The 19,257-nt window shown below is 46.8% G+C and overlaps 1 protein-coding gene across 1 annotated transcript in view; it reads left to right on the forward strand.

Annotated features, from left to right (window-relative positions):
- Nucleotides 1-19,257, forward strand: part of RABEP1 (rabaptin, RAB GTPase binding effector protein 1) — a 162,205-nt gene that overhangs the window by 129,141 nt on the left and 13,807 nt on the right. The window contains exons 14-15 of the mRNA XM_063953673.1: nucleotides 660-849; nucleotides 4,180-4,235. Of these exons, the coding sequence (XP_063809743.1) occupies nucleotides 660-849; nucleotides 4,180-4,235 (246 nt within the window). The remainder of the gene's footprint in view (nucleotides 1-659; nucleotides 850-4,179; nucleotides 4,236-19,257) is intronic.

Consider the following 19,257-nt stretch of genomic DNA (forward strand, 5'->3'; position numbering starts at 1 on the left):
AACGGCCGATATGAGCGTCATATACAAGAGCACTCTCTGAGTATCTCTCTAATAATTGTGCAACATAGGAGAACCCCGAACACTGTTGGAGTTTGCAGAAAATGGTGGAGCCCTGAAAATGGATTTATTGTAGTAGGGGATGGAGTAACCTGCGAGTGTATTAATGTATGTATGATATTACAAAAGCTTACACTCAAGAAGTGTTTTATATTCAAAATCTGGAGGTGCAGATTCAGTGATCCAGTAACTGTAAAGGCAAGAATCCTCCCAATAAATATTTAATAAAGACGGCACTCACCAATTTGGAGCAAAGTCATCAATGTTTCGGTCCCCTGTTGGATCTTTTTCAAGAGCCATATGTGACAGCAACCATAGGGTTGGACTCACTTCTGGGGTACAAAACTTAAATGACCAAAACGTCTTTCTGACATCTGAAATAAACATTTTTTTTCCTTTTTGCTGTAAGTTGGTGAGTGTCCTCTTCTTTGCATATATATCTATATATGTATATATTGACCTCTCATTTGGTACACTTAATTTATAAACAACACTGTAATCAATCACAAGTCATGGGCACCTAACAGAACCTCTATAGATGCTGATATCTCATTATAGAAGCAAACTTAACAGCTTGATTTATATTTTTCTTTTACATATAGGAACTACATGAATTGGTTTTGAAGTATCGAGAAGATATTATAAGTGTGCATACGGCGGCGGACCATCTGGAAGAGAAACTGAAGGCAGAAATTTTATTCTTAAAGGAGCAAATTCAAGCAGAACAGTGTCAGAAGGAAAACATAGAAGAAACTCTTCAAATTGAGATAGAAAATTGTAAAGAGGAGATAGGTAAATATAGTAACTGACGTGCCAACAAACATTTCTTCACAAATAGATTTTTTAGGTTCCACTGTGATCGGCAGCAAAATAAGTTCCATAATATGCAGGACAGAGTCCATTCTAAGTAAATGTCATTTTTAAAGATTGGAAACATTTACTCAGATGTCTAGTTTAAACTTTTGAAAAATACAGAGGTGCATTACAATTGCTAAAGTACTATATAACACAATCATCACCATGAACAACGGTCAGCTATCAAATGAAATAGATAAAAATGAAACACTGTTCAGGTAAATGTACATGGCTTGTAGTTTTTTCCCCCCTCAGTTTATTAACGTATGTTGCTTTTTACATCCTATTCTCACTCTCTTATTTTGTCTTCTTAAATAACAGGCAATTAAGCAACTACAGGTTGAGTATCCCTTATCCAAAATGCTTGGGACCAGAGGAATTTTGGATATCGGATTTTTCTGTATTTTGGAATAATTGCATACCATAACGAGATATTATGGTGATGGGACCTAAATCTAAGCACAGAATGCATTTATGTTTCATATATACCATATACACACAGCCTGAAGGTCATTTTAGCCAATATTTTTTATAACTTTGTGCATTAAACAAAGTGTGTGTACATTCACAGAATTCATTTATGTGTCATATACACCTTATACACACAGTCTGAAGTTCATTTAATACAATATTTTTAATAACTTTGAGTATTAAACAAAGTTTGTGTACACTGAGCCATCAAAAAACAAAGGTTTCACTATCTCAGTCTCACTCAAAAAAGTCCGTATTTCGGAATATTCCGTATTTCGGAATATTTGGATATGGGATACTCAACCTGTATATAACTATACAGAGATTTTTCTTTTCCATCTACTGTATTTTCCTATATTTTGTTGATGTGTTATGTTCTTTTCTTTTTCCTACATTACAGACATCTTAGAAGGTAGGAGCTTATGAGTGTACTAATCATGTTACTAAAGAGTGTCTAAAAGTCAGACTGTTCATATGTGGTTATATGTGTGGAAAATAAGTCCACAAAAAGTGGACCTTATTTTATAATTCCCATTGTGTAGACTAAGTCATTCATTGCTCAACTAATTTCAAGAGCATTTTAAAAGTTTGTACATAAATGTGTTGTACTGTGTGCATGACTTAGGTCAGTAGAAGTCTCGATTAATTCATTTGTCATCTGCATGGCTAACTTATTTTATGTATAGGCTGCGTACATCCTCTTACTTCATACTGAGTGCTGAGTTTCACACTAATCGTCTTCTTTCCCCACACGTGGTTTGCAAGTTGTAGGTGTTCTGATCATTTGACACTTGGGTCCAGATTACTGCAGAAGACAAATGCACACACATTTGTAACAAGATTATTAAATTGGGAAAAGTCTGCCAGATATTTTGGCCATTTCCAAGAGTGGGGAGACATTTTTCATATTAACCTGCTGTTTCCTTATAATAGAGCCTGATTACACAATACAAATATAGACTGGAATTTGATATTTGTTCTTAAGCAGATCACAGCCCTCAGTGGCTGCTAGGGACAGACATTGGGCAGAGAGGAGGGATCGCAGGAGAAAAGAGAGGGGACAAGATGCCAGGGCAGAGAGGAGGGACCACAGGAGAGAGGATTAGGGACAAGGTGCCAAGGCAAAAAGGGGGAGAGAGGATTAGGGACAAGGTTCCAGGTCAGAGAGAAGAGATCCCAGAAGATGGGGAGGAGAAGGGACAAGGCCAGTGCAGAGAAAAGGGATCACAGGAAAGTGAGAGGAGAGGGTACAAGGATCACATTTAAGAGAGTGTAAAAAGGGGCTACAAGGTGCCAGGGCAGAGAGGGCAAGGCACAGGAGAGAGGGAGAATAGTAGACAAGGTGCCAGGAGAGAGAGAGGAGAAGGGGACAAGGTGCCAGGACAGAGAGGGATCTCACGAGAGAGAGAGAGTAGGCAAGGCACCAAACAGAGAGAAGGGGTAGCAGGAGAGAGAGAGGAGAGGGGTACAAGGTTCCAGGGCAGAGAAGAGTGATCACAGTTGAGAGAGAGGAGACCGGGGACAAGGTGTCAGGGTAGAGAGGAAGAGACACAGGAGAGAGGGAGATGATGAGACAAGGTACCAGTGCAGAGTGGATGGATCACAGGAGAGAGCAAGGATGAGGGAGCAAAGTTCCAGGGCAGTGAGAAGAGATCACAGGAGAGAGAGAAGGGGACATGGTGTCAGGGCAGAGAGGAGTCATTGCAGGAAAGACGGGGGAAAGAACACTGCTTTATAACAAGGTGAGAGAGGAGGAATGGGGAGGGAAATGGAACGTGTTAAAGAGAGAGGAAAAAACTCCCTGCACAATTGGCAGTCTTACAGAAATCTCCTTTCCCTATCACACCCAAGTACATGCATACAGTATTTCCCATTTCTGATATTCGGACAGGTATTTTGCCTTCTCTATTCTGCTAATACTGTATAAAAATATATATATATTTTATGCAGAGTATAGTGTACAGTGTTAATATTAATACACATCGGGGAACATCTTGTCACTTTGCTCAGCCGGATCCCTGTTCTCTTTGGGTGTGGATTAATAGATCGACAATGTATAGGTCAACGCTATATGGTCGACATGTCTTTTTTTTGTCCCAAATGTAGACTCTTACTTTTTATCTGACCACCATAAGTACAAACGTCTACCTTTGCTGGCTCACTTCGCTTGCCACACTTGGTCTGCTTATCTTTCCACAGGTTTACTATTCCCAATAGCTCACGTGGATAGTAAACAATACAGATGTTGAAAAAAACATGTCAATCATTTAAAATGTGTGACGACCATTTTCATGTTGACCTTTTTGAACCCGTCAACCATTCATCTGTCAACCTTTTTTACCTGCCAATCTAATGCATGTTGACCATATAGTGTTGACATAATTGACTGTCGATCTGTCATTCGTATTCCGTTCCATTCGGCCATACTTGTGCGTGGCAAAATTAGATGACATGCAGTCATTCAGCACTTGCCCTGAGTGGCCAGATCACATTGCTCTTCACTGCAGCCTGCTCAGAGGAGTTTAGAAGTCATTCTCCAACATGCCCAAAAATTATCCTGCTTGATTTGGAATAACAATTTATGAAAGCCTAACTTTGATGGATCGGTGGGTTGTTCCTCCCGCAAACCTTACTAACTTTGTGACATGGCGATATTACAGTGTGTAACTATCACTAGGGTTCATTCATTTAGTTTGTGTGTGCAGCATATTTTATGTTCTTTCATGCGACACATTGTTCATTGAGTTTAAGATAAAGATTGTTCCGTAATCCTGGCTTGTATATTTTTCTTTATAGCATCAATATCAAGTTTAAAGGTTGAGCTGGACAGGATAAAAACAGAGAAAGAGCAGGTATGTATTAAAGCAGGTATTCCCAACCTAGGTCTTCAAGGCACACTACCAGTGCAGGTTTTAGTGATATCCAGGCTTCAGTACAGATGGTTATATCAAAATAACCAAGGCATTAATTAAGTCACCTATGCTCAAGCCTGGATATCACTACTATCTGGACTGTTAGTGTTCCTTGAGGACCGAGGTTGGGAAAGCCTATATTAAAGAGTAATAAAATGCCCATAGGGGCATTTATAGTCTATTACACAGGTTCTCAAACTCAGTCCTCAGAACCCCACACAGAGCATGATCCCAGGTCTCTTTACAGAATCACAAGTGAAATAATTAGCTTCATCTGTGGATGTTTAAAATGTGTCTGTGAGTAATGACTACCCCTGTGCACCTAGGTGATCTGCAAAACGTGAACTCTGGGGTCCTGAGGACCGAGTTTGAGAACCACTGCTCTATTATAACAGAGATGACCTTAAAGGGCAGCTATCTGTAAATGTTTTATTAAACAAATCCCCATGCAACTACAGATAGACGAAGGCTGTGACTGCAAGCATTTGTATTTCTGTGACATTTCCAATAAATTTATTTAAAAAGTAGCACATTTTTTTTTTTTTTTTTTTTTTGTTAACAGCACTTCGTTAGAAAATATTTCATGTAGCGATGTCCACAACTTGCTCGGTTTTGTGATTGTTGTACTTTAACGGTTACAGTGTGTAGCAGTCTATGGGGGTATCCAATTAGCAGCGCAAGATTTTCACCCAGTTTTTTTTACTGAATTTTTTCTGTCAGCCACTAGGGGACTCTGGCACAACTTCAAGACTGTTGGATGATGATGGTGGTTTACAGGGAGCTGGCACTTTAAATAATCTAAGACGTGAAAAGGCTCCTCCCCCCTCTTTCCCCCATCATCCCTCGGTTTTGAATTTGTGCCGAGGGAGCCGGTCACTGTTGACTGAACTCCAGCTCAGTTAGAATTTATTCTATATTATTTTATTATATTTTATTGGAGAGTAAATCTCTCTTGAGCCTCAGGCCCCTTCTCCACTTAATTAGAGAAGTGGGGTCCAGGTTGACTCAGCAGCATCAAGCTGCCACAGAGTACAGCGTTTATATGAGAAACACTGTCTCTGTCTATATGGTCGCATCCTCCTGAGGCTCAGAAGGGTTAGTGCATCACCCCTATACAGCGCAGCGTTCAGCGCATAGCGGCCATTCCCCCTGCTCAGCTCCCCCTGCACTCTGGGTCTGCTCAGCGTACAGTGGCAGCGCGTGATCCCTGCTGACCATGCACGGCGGGAGACTGCCACGGTGCGGTCTCCCTGATCAGGCAGCGGGGCGGTCTCCCGCTGACCGCGCACACAGGGTGGAAGCAGCGGGGCCATGGCGGGGTCTCCATGCACAGCGCGGTCTCCCGCTGACCGCGCACACAAGGGGGAATCAAGCGGGGCCGTCAGCACAGGAGCGCAGTCTCTCGCTGACAGTAACAGAGCTGCTGTGGCTCCATATACTAATTGCAAAAGCTCACACAGATGAGAGTGCATTTAAGTATGCAGGCAGGGTGGACTCATTAAGTGTCAGTACAGCAGCGGCGCTATCTCCCTTCACAGCCCGCTGATTGTACACCGGTAACTCACAGCAGCACAGCTCAGCGCATTAGGCAGGTGCTTCCATTTAGTTTATTTACCATTCAAAATGACGCTTCATCATAGTACCATTTGAGATGGCTGCCAGTGAAGGGGGGTGGAGTTGGGGGGCTTTTCTGTCTGTCAATCACTTCAGGTCTCCTCAGCTCAGTACTCTAATTGGCATCAACGTTTATTCTCTCTCCACAGAGACAGGCTGCCAAGAACCTGAAAGCCTGCACAAAGGATACAGGCTGGGGGCTGAGGGAATTATAATAGGAGCGTATTACAAATAATATACCTTCCTCTATCCTTCTGATATCACTTTCTTCTCTCTGTCTATATTATTGAGAGTCCTGGTGTAAATGGTATTTGTCTCTAAGCTGTCAATCACAATGGCAGGCAAGGGACCAGCGAACAAGGCGTCACAATTTTTTTTTACTGTGCGACATAGATGACTACTCCCTATGCGAAGCATGTGCTTCGGAGACTACATTAGTAAATCCGTCCCAAGACGCTAATTTTCTCCCCTGGGCGGTAGCGCTCACATGAACCATCTCTCAATTACATATTGAGGTGGCTGCCTTGCGGAAGACTCGTGAGACGGATAGGGATGTACCTCAAGATGAGGTACCCTCTATTGTTACGGAACCACCCTGGGTGTCAGGGCTAGCTAAGTCTGTAGAAGGTCTCACAAAACGCTTGGACACGTCCAATAAACAACCACAGATGGTGTCTAGGTCTAAGAAACGTCCAGTACCATTAATTCTTCAGTCCGATGAATCCGGAGAAGAGCTTCTCTTTCATGATGAAGCTGAAGAGAACGATCGTGAGTTGGGTGAAATTACTGATGCAGACAATTAAGTTACACTGGAACCTTCTCAAGGAGTTAAACCTCTTATTTTGGCTGTAAGACAGACACCGGATTCGCCAGATACGGAGTTGTTTGGTAGGAAACAGCGTTCAACGGTCACTTATCCCTTTTCAAAGAAACTGGATGATCAGCTGACGGAGGCTTGGAAAAACCCGGACAAGCGGTTTCATTTCCAAAAGATTTATCCGTTTCCATCAACTATGACGAATAAATGTGAGAAGTCACTTGATCTCGAGCCTGGAACCCAAGGAATTTGATATCTCTGGACATCAAGGATGCATATCTCCCCATTCCGATATGGAAACACCAAGCGTTTCTCAGGTTTGCGATTCAACAGGATAATTTTCAGTACAGAGCCCTTACCATTTGGTCTGTCCACAGCCCCCCAGGGTGTTTACCAAGGTCATGTCGGTGATGAATGCTTACCTCAGATCATTGGGAGTCACAATAATACCATACCTAGACGACCTCCTCCTCAAAGCTCCATCGGATCTCATTCTCCAGGAGCATGCTCTATTAACATACAATGTGTTAATGAAACACGGATATATAATCAGTTTTTGGAAATCCAACCTTCAGCCATCACAGCGTATCCGGTTTCTCGGTGTGATCATGGACACCAACGTCCATAAAGTTTTTCTGGCTCAAGACAAAGCTCTGGGTATACAAAAACTGGTCCAAGCTGTTCTCAAGCCAAGACTGGTATCAGTCCAATTATGCATTCGGTTGCTTGGGAAAATGGTAGCGGCTTTTGAAACTCTGGAGTTTGGCTGTTTTCATTCATGTCCTTTCCAGCTGAATCTGTTACATCAGTGGTCAGGGTCGCATCTACACCTTCAACAGTTCGGCTGACTCCAGGGACACGACTTTCGCTTCTTTGGTGGCTCCAACTGCGCAATTTCACTGTGGGCAGGCGGTTAAGTGTATGGGACTGTACGTTCCTAACGACGGATGTCGGCCTCATGGGATGGGGCGCGGTTGTGTTGGACTTCCATCTTCAGGGCCTTTGGTCTCCACAGGAATCATTTTTTCCAATAAATGTGTTGGAACTGAGAGCGATCTACAATGCGCTAGTAAAAGCTGCCCAAGTTCTTTGATCCAAGGCGGTAAAGGTTCAGTCGGACAACGCGACTGCTGTAGCATACGTAAACAAGCAGGGAGGAACTCGCAGTCGCCAAGCGTTGCGAGAGGTGACACGCATTCTCCAGTGGGCCGAACGCAACGCTGTAGTCCTCTCAGCAGTATTCATTCCAGGAGTAGACCGTTGGGAAGCAGACTACCTCAGCCGCCAGGATCTACATCCGGGAGAATGGACACTTCACCCAGAGGTGTTCGACGCTCTGACACAGAGTAGGGGGTGTCCAGAGGTGGCTCTCATGGCGTCCCGTCTCAATCATCCGCTTCCTAAATACATCTCCAGAACACGGGATCCTCAGGCGGAAACTGTAGACACTCTGGCCGTGTCTTGGCCATACGACCTAGTATACGTGTTTCCTCCGTTCCCTCTATTGTCTCGAATTCTCAAGAGAATGAAATGGGAGTCAGTCACGGTGATCTTGGTGGCACCAGATTGGCCTAAGAGAACTTGGTTTTCAGACCTGCGGCTTTTGCTAGTGGACGATCCTTAGCCTCTACCTCTGCGTACGGATCTACTCCAACAAGGGCCCTTCATGCCATCAGATTTACCACGACTACGTTTACGGGATGGCTCTTCAGGCAGACATCCTAAAAAGCAAAGGGATTCCGGAATGTGTGATTCCCACGATGTTATGTGCACAGAAACCTGTTACGTCAGCCCATTACCATCGCATCTGGCGTTCTTATATTTCTTGGTGTGACCGAAAAGGGTTTAAATCAGATTCCTTTCGTCTCTCATGGTTCTTGCTCTTTCTTCAGGCAGGTTTAAATTCCAGACTTTGTCTAGGATCCCTGAAAGTTCAGGTATCTGCCTTATCGATTTTCTTTCAGAAAAGAAAAGACTAGTGCTCCTACTGGATGTGCAAACTTTCCTACAAGGGGTCCTTCGGGTGCAACCCCTGTTTGTTCCCCCTACAGCTCCTTGGGACTTGAATCTGCTACTGGATTATCTGCAGTCACCCTGTTTTGAACCCTTGGAAGAAGTGGATCTTAACTATCTTACTTGGAAGACTGTTTTTCTACTAGCCATAACTTCAGCCCAGAGGGTATCTGAATTAAGTGCCTTGTCTTGTAAGCCTCACTACTTGACTTTTCATCCTGATAGGACTGAGTTGAGAACACATGCTTCTTTTCTTCCCAAGGGCGTGTCGGCTTTTCATATCAATCAGCCGATTGTGATACCATCCTTGTAGGAGGACTCTGGAACACCTTCTTTGGATGTAGTGAGAATATTGAAGATCTACGTGGAATGGACAGCACCCGTTACGAAAGACTGATGCTTTATTCGTGCTTTATGATGAAGCCTATCTACACCAATCTAGGCGACCTCCATTATCCATTGCTGCACACACTACACCAGAGATTTTCAACCTTTTACAAATCGCGGCACACTGAACAAGATTTAAATATTGCCAAGGCACACTCAAATATAATGGTGATGCATGGTACAGCTGCGTGTCCCAGTATGTCATGTTGCAGCTTCTCCATAGGTAACGCCTGAGCCACATCTGAGAAAGCCAGAAGAGCCCAACACTGCCCGGGCCCAAAATTAGAACTGGCTCTGCAACCACTAAACCCAGCAGTATTGATCGCTTCAGGGCCTCAGTAGCAGCAAAACACTGACTAACCTGGCTCTGCTTCTATGGCGGCACACCTGGAGACTGCTCAGGGCACACTAGGTGCCATGGCACAGTGGTTGAAAAACACTGCTCTACATGCTAAATTGGGACTGGGCCGCTAGTAGGGGGGCTACCACATCTCAATTCTCGTCCAGTATTCATACATTTGCCAAATTCTACAAGTTTGATACTTTTGCGGCTTCATCTTCACGGTTTCTTCTTCTTGTTTTACAAGTTCCTCAGCGATCTCCTGCGCAGGGGGGAAACTTTTTGGGACGTCCCCACAGTCTTGAAATTGTGCCAGTGTCCCCTTGTGCCTGACAGAAAAACGAGGATTTTGGTACTTACCGATAAATCCCTTTTTCGGAAGCCATAGGGGACACTGGCCGCCCGCCCGTCGCAGTTCTCTTGCCTTCATTGTGGTTCTGTTATGTTTAATTGTTCTGTGCTCTCTTCCCTTGTTTAATTCTGTTCTCTTGTTCCCGTCTCCTCTCGGCTAATTCATAACTGGTGGATAGAAGGGGGGACGAGCCTATTCACTTCTTAGATTTAAAGTGCCAGCTCCCTGTAAGCCACCATCATCACCCCACAGTCTTGAAGTTGTGCCAGTGTCCCCTATGGCTTCCGAAAAAGGGATTTATCGAGAAGTACCAAAATCCTCCTTTCTCTTCCGTCCTAGTGGACACTTGGGTCTTGTTCTTTAGTACCATGGGGTATAGATCGGGTCCACTGGAGCCTGGCACTTTAAAAACCTTTAGTGTGTGTATGTGTGTGCTGGCTCCTCCCCTCTATGCCCCTCCTACCAGACTCTGTTTAGAAAAATGTGCCAGAGGAGCCGGGTGCACTTCTCTGGAGCTCCAGAGATTTTTTTTCTAATTTAATTTAGTTTATTATTTTCAGGTAGCTCTGCTTGGCAGACAGACTACCTGGTTCGTGGGACTTAGAGTGGGGACCGAACCAACCTCCTGATGGTTAATGGTTCGTAATCCCAGCTGACAAGACACTAAGCTCCTGAGGTATTGATTACACATCGCTAGTATGTGTGTCCACTCCAGCAGCTAGCTGCCACCCTCTAACAGATGCCGAAGATTCAGGTGCAGTGAGTGTTACACCGGGGTCCCGATTAGCGGGTCCTCGGTGCAGTTTTGGCAGCAGGTCGTGCGGCGGTCATGGACCCTGAGCTGCGGTACCCGCTGCGGACGAACTGTCAATGGGCAGATGCCCCTCAGTGCTCACTGTCACAGAAAGGCTTTGGGAGTACTGTATATATAGATATACCTATTTTTGACACTGCCAGTATAATCTGTTAACAGGGACCGCACGCCTTTACAGGGGGCGGGGCTTCCCAGAGCGGGACCTGAGGCTGTGGATCAACCTGCATACAACGCTACTCCTCCAGAGACCCACACTGCTACCTGACTCTGTACTGGTACCAGGGGGTCTTAGGGGGGAGCACACTAGCGGTAGCGCCGCTGCAGTCATATCAGGTCATACACTTAGTTTCACTTGTTCAGCTGTGTTCTTTGTGTGCTGGTGTTTGCTCCTCAGTGCCGCTCCAGGGGTTCTCTAGGGTCTGTTTGGAGGTTGTTTGGTCAGTGAGCAATGTTCCTTGTATCCACAAGGACACCGTTCACAAGCACCTGCCTGGCTTGGACAGCTTTACTAGCATGATCCAGAATGTTAATTCAGAATTAGCTGCAGCTAAAAGGGAGAGACAGGTGTTGAAACATTCTTTTGATTCTGTGGCCAAGGCAGCAGATTCCAAGAAGGCTTCTCAACACCATCTAGGGGTTTCACATAAACGCTCATTCCCACAGGTGCTCCAGTCTGATTCTGATTAGCTTTATGTAGATAATGATGATGACATGGATGAGGACAGCTCTCTGTCCCCAGGGGTGGAGGCCCTCAACTTCGCTGTGAGAGAGGCCCTTCACATATCGGATTAGGAGTCAGAGCCAAATGAGAAGTTGTATTTTAACGTTAGACCAAAAGCCTCAGCGACTTTTCCGGTGTCTAAAGAGTTAAACTCCCTGGCCAGGGAGGCCTGGTTAAATCCTGATAAAAATTTTTAATTTCCTCAAAGGTTTTTAACTACACCGATGAGGACAGGAAGGTATGGGAAAACCCCGTCAGTCGATATGTTTGTGTCCAGACTGTCTAAGAAATTGGTGCTGCCGGTACCAGGGGCTATATCCCTAAAAGCCAGCTGACTGTAAGATTGAGACCACGCTCAAGGCAGTCTATACGGCGGCAGGTGCTGCTCAACGCCCCACAATTGTTTGTTTGGTAGTCAAGTGGTCTGATAACGTTATCGACGATTTGGACACTTTGCCCCGGGATGAGGTTGTTACTCTGCTGCAACATATACAGGATGCTGCAAATTATATGAGTGAGGCTAATAAAGAGATGTGTAAGATTAACGGCTGCACTACGGCTTTGGCTGTTTCGGCGCGCAGAGCTCTGCGGTTACTTCAGTGGTCAGCAGATGCTGATTCCAAGAAGGGTGTAGAAAATCTTCCCTTTACGGGTGATGCTTTGTTTGGAGAAAAATTACATAAATGGATCTCCCAAGCAACGGCGGGTAAGTCTATCTATCTGCCGTCGGCTGCGCCGCCTGCTAGACGTCCTTACACAGGACCCTCCTTGCAGTCCTTTCATGTGGCAAGGTTCAGAGGCAGGGGCCGAGGGGTCTCCACCATTTCCAGAGGATCTCGTGGTAAGTCCCGTAAACCTGCACCTGCTGTCTACCTGGACCAGACCACCGGATCCCCTGCCGCAAAGCCTTCCGCATGACGGTTGGCCCCAGCAACAAGGCGATTTTCAGGTAGGTGCTTGCCTTCAACACTTCGCCCACGTGTGGGCAGAGTTCTGCCGGGATCCTTGGGCGAGGGACCTCATTTCCCAAGGATACCGGTTCTAATTTCATATGCTCCCCCCTCACAGATTATTCAGGTCGGGCTTGCCTGCTTTACCCACAGCAAAAGTTACCTTGCAAGAGCCTATTCCAAAACTTTTGCAAAAGGGTGTGGTGGCTCCAGTACCCCCTCCATTACGCAACAGGGGTTTTTACTCCAGTCTTTTTGTTGTTCCCAAGCCAGGCGGTTCGGTGCGCCTTATCTTGAACTTGAAGTCACTAAACCCGTATCTGCGGGTGTTCAAATTCAAGATGGAGTCCCTGCGAGCGGTGGTGTCCACTCTGGAGGAGGGGGAGTTCCTGGTGTCTCTGGACATCACGGATGCTTACCTGCACATTCACATGTGGCCCCCACACCAGGCTTACATCAGGTTCGCCATATTGGAAGACCATTTCGTTTCAGGCCTTACCCTTCGGATTATCCACAGCTCCGAGGGTCTTCACTAAGGTCATGGCGGAAATGTTGCTGCAACTGTGCATAATGGGAGTAAACATAGTCCCATACTTGGACGATATCTCCTGATAAAGGCTGTGTTCAGGGAGAGAGTGCTGCACAGCATCGACCTGATGACTCTGAACAAAAGGTATAATTTTTTTTTTTTTTTTGAAATACTTTATTTATGCGTGGTCAGGTAGATACAGAAAGCATACTGAAAATACATGGGACAGGCGGCCAACATAGCCAGTGTCCGGGGTAGACCACATTTTTCAAGCATATAACAAGATTAATCAGTGAGGGAGAGACAATCAAGTTCAAACATGGGGTTTGGGAGGGGAGGGGAGAGGACCACATTTGTGTCTATACATGATGTATACCATGAGAACAAGTAAAGTCAGATTAAGAGGGGGGAGGGGATTCAGAAAGGGGGTGTGGACGGAGAGAGCAGCAGGGAGGAAGGGAAGTTAGCGCGGGGGGGGGGGGTTAGAGAGAATTGTCGGAGGGAGGGAGCGGTAGGGGCCCATGGGTCCCTGGGGGGGAGGGGGATGTTCTAAAGGAGGGGAGACTAGTTTCTGCGTTCGGCGGCGAGCCAAGGAGCCCAAACCTGCTCGAAGACGTGGCCCCGGTCGTGGAGATAGTATGTGATCTTTTCCATTGAGGCGATGTGCCAAATTTTAGCTTTAAGGGAGAGTAGGGAAGGTGGGGAGGGGTTCTTCCAGTTGAGGGCAATCAATGATTTTGCTGCTGCTAAAATATGTGAGGTTAGCTTTTGGGAGAATTTATTGAGGAGTGGGGGGGGATAACATAGCAGGGAGGTCCAGGGGTCTTTCCGGACAGGAGGGTCTAGAAGTGAGTTAAGGAGGGAGTAGACCAAGTCCCAGAAGGGCACAATTACTGGGCAGGTCCACCATATGTGGAGCATAGTGCCTCTAGCTCCGCAGTTTCTCCAACAGGACGGGGAGGAGGACGGGAAAATTTTGTTAAGTCGGTCGGGGGTGTAGTACCAGCGGTAGTAGATTTTGTAGGCCGTTTCCTTAAAGGCAGTGGCAATGGAGCTTTTAGCGATCCCCAGCCTCATGTCCTCCCAGTCCTCTGTTTCTGGAGGAGGCCCGAGGTCTTGTTCCCATGCGAGTTCATGGGGCCGGGAAGAAGGGAGGGAGGAGTCTAGTAGGAGAGAGTAGAGTTGGGAGATTATACCTTTGGAGGAATGGGAGTTGACGCATAGGGATTCAAAGGGAGTAAGGGCGCGGAGTAAGGCGGTAGAGGGGAGGGAGGCCAGAAAGTGGCGTATTTGTAGGTATTGGAAGGGGTTAAGTGGTTGTGAGGGAGTTTTCCGCTGGAGGTCGGGCAGGGACAACCATTGGCCTCGATCGGCAAAGTCCGTTGGAAATTTAAGGCCCAGTGTTATCCACATTCGGGATCTCGTAACTGAGAGTCCGGAGGGAAACTTGGGGTTTTGCCAGATGGGGGTCAAGGGTGAGGGTGTGGTAGTGAGACCCCAATTCAGAGAGAGAGCATCCCATGTTTTGAGATTGAATTTGATGGTAGGGAGATGCTTAGAGGCTGGGGATCGAGAGGTGGGGGAGAGGCCCCATAGGGGGGACAGGTCTGGCATGCCCATGAAGGCTGCTTCGATGTCCAGCCAGGACACCGATCCTGGAGGAGCGTATGAGGTGACAATGTGGGATAGGTGGGAAGCAAGGTAGTATAGTTTGACGTCGGGCAGGCCTCTGCCACCCGCGGAGGTTGGTCTTTTCAGAGTATTGGCGGCTATGCGGGGACGTCTGTGGTTCCAAATAAAGCGTGTGAGGGCTCGTTGGATAGTGCGGAGGAAGGTGGTCGGGACTGCCACGGGAAGGGTCTGGAAAAGGTAGAGCCATTTGGGGAGAATGGTCATTTTAACCGCTATGATCCTGCCCAGCCACGAGATGAAAAGACTGTTCCAAGAGGTCAAGTCAGCTAGTGTTTTGGTAAGAAGGGGTGGGAAGTTTTCTCGGAAGAGGCAGTCGTATCGAGGGGTTAGGTATATCCCTAAGTATTTGATCTTCGTGGGTTGCCATTTAAAATTGAAGTTGGTACGGAGGGACTCGGCCTCACGCTGGGGGGTATGAAGCATCATGGCCTCAGATTTGGAATAGTTGATTTTATATCCTGATATAAGACTGTAGGCTTGTAGAAGCGAGAATAGATTTGGGAGTGAGATGAGGGGCTGGGACAGGGAGAGTAGGATGTCGTCTGCAAAGAGAGAAATTTTGGGATTTGTGGGGCCCACCTGTATACCGTGTATGTCCGGATGTGCTCTAATTTGAGAAGCAAGTGGCTCTATAATGAGGGCAAATATTAGAGGGGAGAGAGGGCAGCCCTGACGTGTGCCGTTGGCAATACTAAGTGGGGCGGATGGGATACCATTGATAAGGACGGTGGCAGTGGGGGTGGAGTATAATGCTAGGATGCTTGTGAGAAAGCCGCCAGATAGGCCATAAGCCTCTAGGGCGGGTCTCAAGAAACCCCAGGAGATTCGGTCGAATGCTTTTTCGGCGTCTAAGGAGAGTATGATAGTGGGGGCTCTCCTGGAATTCGAGATATGTATGAGGTCAATAGCACGCCTGGTGTTATCCCTTGCCTGGCGGCCCGGGATAAATCCTACTTGATCGTAGTGAACTAGGGAAGGGAGGTATGGGTTAAGACGGGTGGCCAGGATCTTGGCAAAAATTTTAAGGTCTAGGTTCAGGAGGGATATGGGGCGGTAGCTGGCGCAGTTAAGGGGATCTTTGCCTTCTTTGGGAATCACCACGATTCTGGCCTCTAGCATCTCGGGGAAAGAGGTCGCCCTGGACAACCCCATTAAAGAGAGAGTGCAGGTGTGGGGAGAGAAGGGCAGAGAATTTTTTGTAGTATAGAGCCGTAAATCCGTCCGGGCCCGGGGATTTGCCAGTTTTTTACATGAGGATAGTCTGGGCGATCTCCTCCACCGTGATCTCCCTGTTGAGGGAGTCCAATGCGTCCTGGGGTAGTCTGGGTAGTTTGGAAGCAGAGAGAAAGTGGGAAATGAGGTCAGCGTGGGGTTGGGAGGGAGCACCCGGTGGGGGGGGCGGGAGGTTGTATAAATCAGTATAGTAGGATTGAAAAGCGGCTCTAATGGCTATGGGGTCTTGAACAAGTTGGTTGAGAGAGTTCCTGATAGTGACAATGTTGGTTGTGGCTCTCGTAGAGCGGAGTCGTGCCGCCAGAATCTTGTCCGCCTTGTCGCCCTTCTCATAAAAGGTCTGGCGAAGCCACCAAAAGGTATAATTATGAACCCACTTTACCGGGCGCCACCTCAACACTGTGCAACGCTCACTCAATTCGTGAAAAGAATCATAAATTATACATTCCTTATATGCACATCAATCTTCTCGTTGATTCAGGGTTTAGACAGCATCATCAGCTCAGCTGTCTAAACCCTGAATCAACGTGAAGATTGATGTGCATATAAGGAATGTATAATTTATGATTCTTTTCACGAATTGAATGAGCGTTGCACAGTGTTGAGGTGGTGCCCGGTAAAGTGGGTTCATAATTATCCCTATTGTTCAGAATTTCACGAGTGTAGGAGGGACACTCATTATTTGTATCCACTAACTAGGCTGCCTATTTGTTTTTGCGCAAAAGATATATCACCATTAGTCATCTACAGACCTGATGACTCGCCTACTTACGGATCATGGGTGGATCCTACGTTTTCAGAAATCTCACCTGGAACCGACCCAGCGTCTTCAGTTCCTGGGAATGATACTGGATACAATGTCTCAGAAGGTGTTTCTCCCAATGAAGAAGGCCTTGTCTATTCAGGCTATGGTTCGCTCGGTGCTCAGTCCTCGCAGGGTATCCATACATCTTTGCATCCGATTACTGGGCAAGATGGTGGTTGCTTACGAGGTAGTCCAATACGGCAGATTTCATGCCCAACCTTTTCAGCTGGATCTACTGGAGAAATGGTCGTGATTTCACCTTCACATGCATCGGGAAGTGACCTTATCTCTGAGAGCCCGGATTTCTCTATTATGGTGGCTACAAGTTCCTCACCTAGTAGAAGGCAGGAGTTTCAATATCCACTCGTGGATTCTACTGATGACGGATGCCAGCCTCCGAGGTTTGGGGGGCTGAGACCCAAGGGGCTCAGTTCCAGGGGATATGGTCAAGACAGGAAGCTACTCTGCCAATAAACATCCTGGAACTCTGGGCAATTTACAATGCTCTTCTGCAAGCTTCTCATCTGAAGGATCAGGCGATCCAGGTTGAGTCGGAAAACGCCACGGCGGTGGCATACATAAACCAACAAGGAGCAGAGAGGCGATGCAAGAAGTCTCAAAAATCCTCCTCTGGGCGGAGGCCAACGCAAGGGCCATCTCAGCCATATTCATTCCAGGAGTGGACAACTGGGAAGCGGACTTCCTCAGCTGGCACGACCTCCATCTGGGGGGGAATGGGGCCTACATCTCCAGGTGTTTCAACAGTTAATTCACCGGTGGGGCTGTACGCAAATCGAACTGATGGCTTCTCGACTCAACAAGAAGCTATAACATTACTGTTCTAGAATGAGAGATCCACAAGCTGTAGCAGTGGACGCGCTGACGACACCGTGGATGTACCAGTTTGTGTACCTGTTCTCTCCTCTGCCGCTGATTCCAAAGGTGCTAAAAAGACTAAGAAGGGAAAGCATTCAGGCAATTCTAATTGCCCCGGATTGGTCTCGACGGGCGTGGTACTCGGACCTCCTGGCAATGTCTCTGGAGGATCCCTGGCCTCTGCCGCTCCAAGACGATCTTCTTCAGCAAGGTCCGTTTGTCTATCCAGACTTACAGTGGCTACGTTTGACGGCTTGGAAGTTGAGAGGGAAATTCTAGCAAGAAAGGGTCTTCTCTCCCATGTTATTTCCACCATAGTCCAGGCCAGGAAGATGGTTACGTCAAGGCATTATCAACGTATCTGGAAAAAGTATGTTTCCCGGTGTGAAAGTAGAAAGGTTTCTCCCGTGGAATTTAGAATTGGTCGCTTTCTACTTTTCCTGCAAGTGGGAGTGGATATGGGACTACGTTTAGGTTCCATCAAAGTCCAGATTTCGTCGCTCCATATTTTCTTCCAGAAACAACTTGCCATGTTACCAGAAGTACAGACTTTCCTTAAGGATGGCTCCGTGGGACCTCAATGTGGTTCTGTCCTTTCTCCAATCGGATTGGTTTGAACCCTTGCATAGGGTGGAGTTTAAATTTCTCACTTGGAAGACGGTGATGTTATTGGCATTGGCGTCTGCCAGGCGTGTTTCTGAATTAGGGGCCTTATCCTGTAAGAGCCCGTATTTGATTTTTCACGAAGACAGGGCGGAACTGAGGACCGGTCCTCAGTTTCTGTCGAAAGTGGTGCCAACATTTCATGTGAATCAAACTATTGTGGTTCCAGTGTCTGACGCTTCCGTTAGTCCTGAATCCTTGGATGTGGTCAGGGCTCTCAAGACTTATGTCAAAAGGACGGCCCGTCATCGGAAGTCTGACTCGTTGTTTGTCCTTTATGATGCCTCACAAGATTGGTCGGCCAGCTTCTAAGCAATCTATACTTCGGCGGCGCTGCCTTTGCCGAAGTCTATTCAGGCCCACTCAATGAGGTCTGTGGGGTCTTCCTGGGCGGCTGCCCGGGGTGTTTCGGCCCTACAGTAGTGCCGAGCTGTAACTTGGTCTGGTTCGAATGCGTTTGTAGGTTCGATACATTGGCCAAGGGTGACCTTCAGTTTGGTCAGGCAGTTTTGCAGGGGTCTCAGCACTCTCCCACCGGTTTGGGAGCTTTGGGACTTCCCCATGGTACTAAAGTACAAGACCCCAGTATCCACTAGGACGTAAGAGAAAATAGGAATGAATACCTACCGGTAATTCCTTTTCTCCTAGTCCGTAGTGGATACTGGGCGCCCGACTCAGTGCTTCGTTCTTGCTTACCTGTGTAAGTATTTGGTTGGACCAGCGTTGCGGTCCCATTATGTTGTTGGGATAGCTGTGCTATCCTGGTTAGGTTGGTGTTGCAATCCTCTGTTCTGGTTAGCGCCCTCCTTTCGTTTCTGGTTGTGTGTTGGCTGTTGACTCACTGCTGTTGTCTTGTTTCATCTCTCAGATTGTCTGTCTCCTTGGGCACAGTTTCCTAGACTGAGTCTGGTAGGAGGGGCATAAAGGGGAGGAGCCAGCACACACATACACACACTAAAGGTTTTTAAAGTGCCAGGCTCCAGTGGACCCGATCTATACCCCCATGGTACTAAAGTACAAGACCCCAGTATCCACTACGGACTAGGAGAAAAGGAATTATCGGTATGTATTAAATTCCTATTATTATTTTTTTCACCGTATCCTATGTTTATAGGCGAATTTCCGTTTTGCATGCAAAAATACATAGGATCCATAA

Source organism: Pseudophryne corroboree, chromosome 2 (assembly GCF_028390025.1).
Source record: "Pseudophryne corroboree isolate aPseCor3 chromosome 2, aPseCor3.hap2, whole genome shotgun sequence".
In the NCBI taxonomy this organism is placed as follows: domain Eukaryota; kingdom Metazoa; phylum Chordata; class Amphibia; order Anura; family Myobatrachidae; genus Pseudophryne; species Pseudophryne corroboree.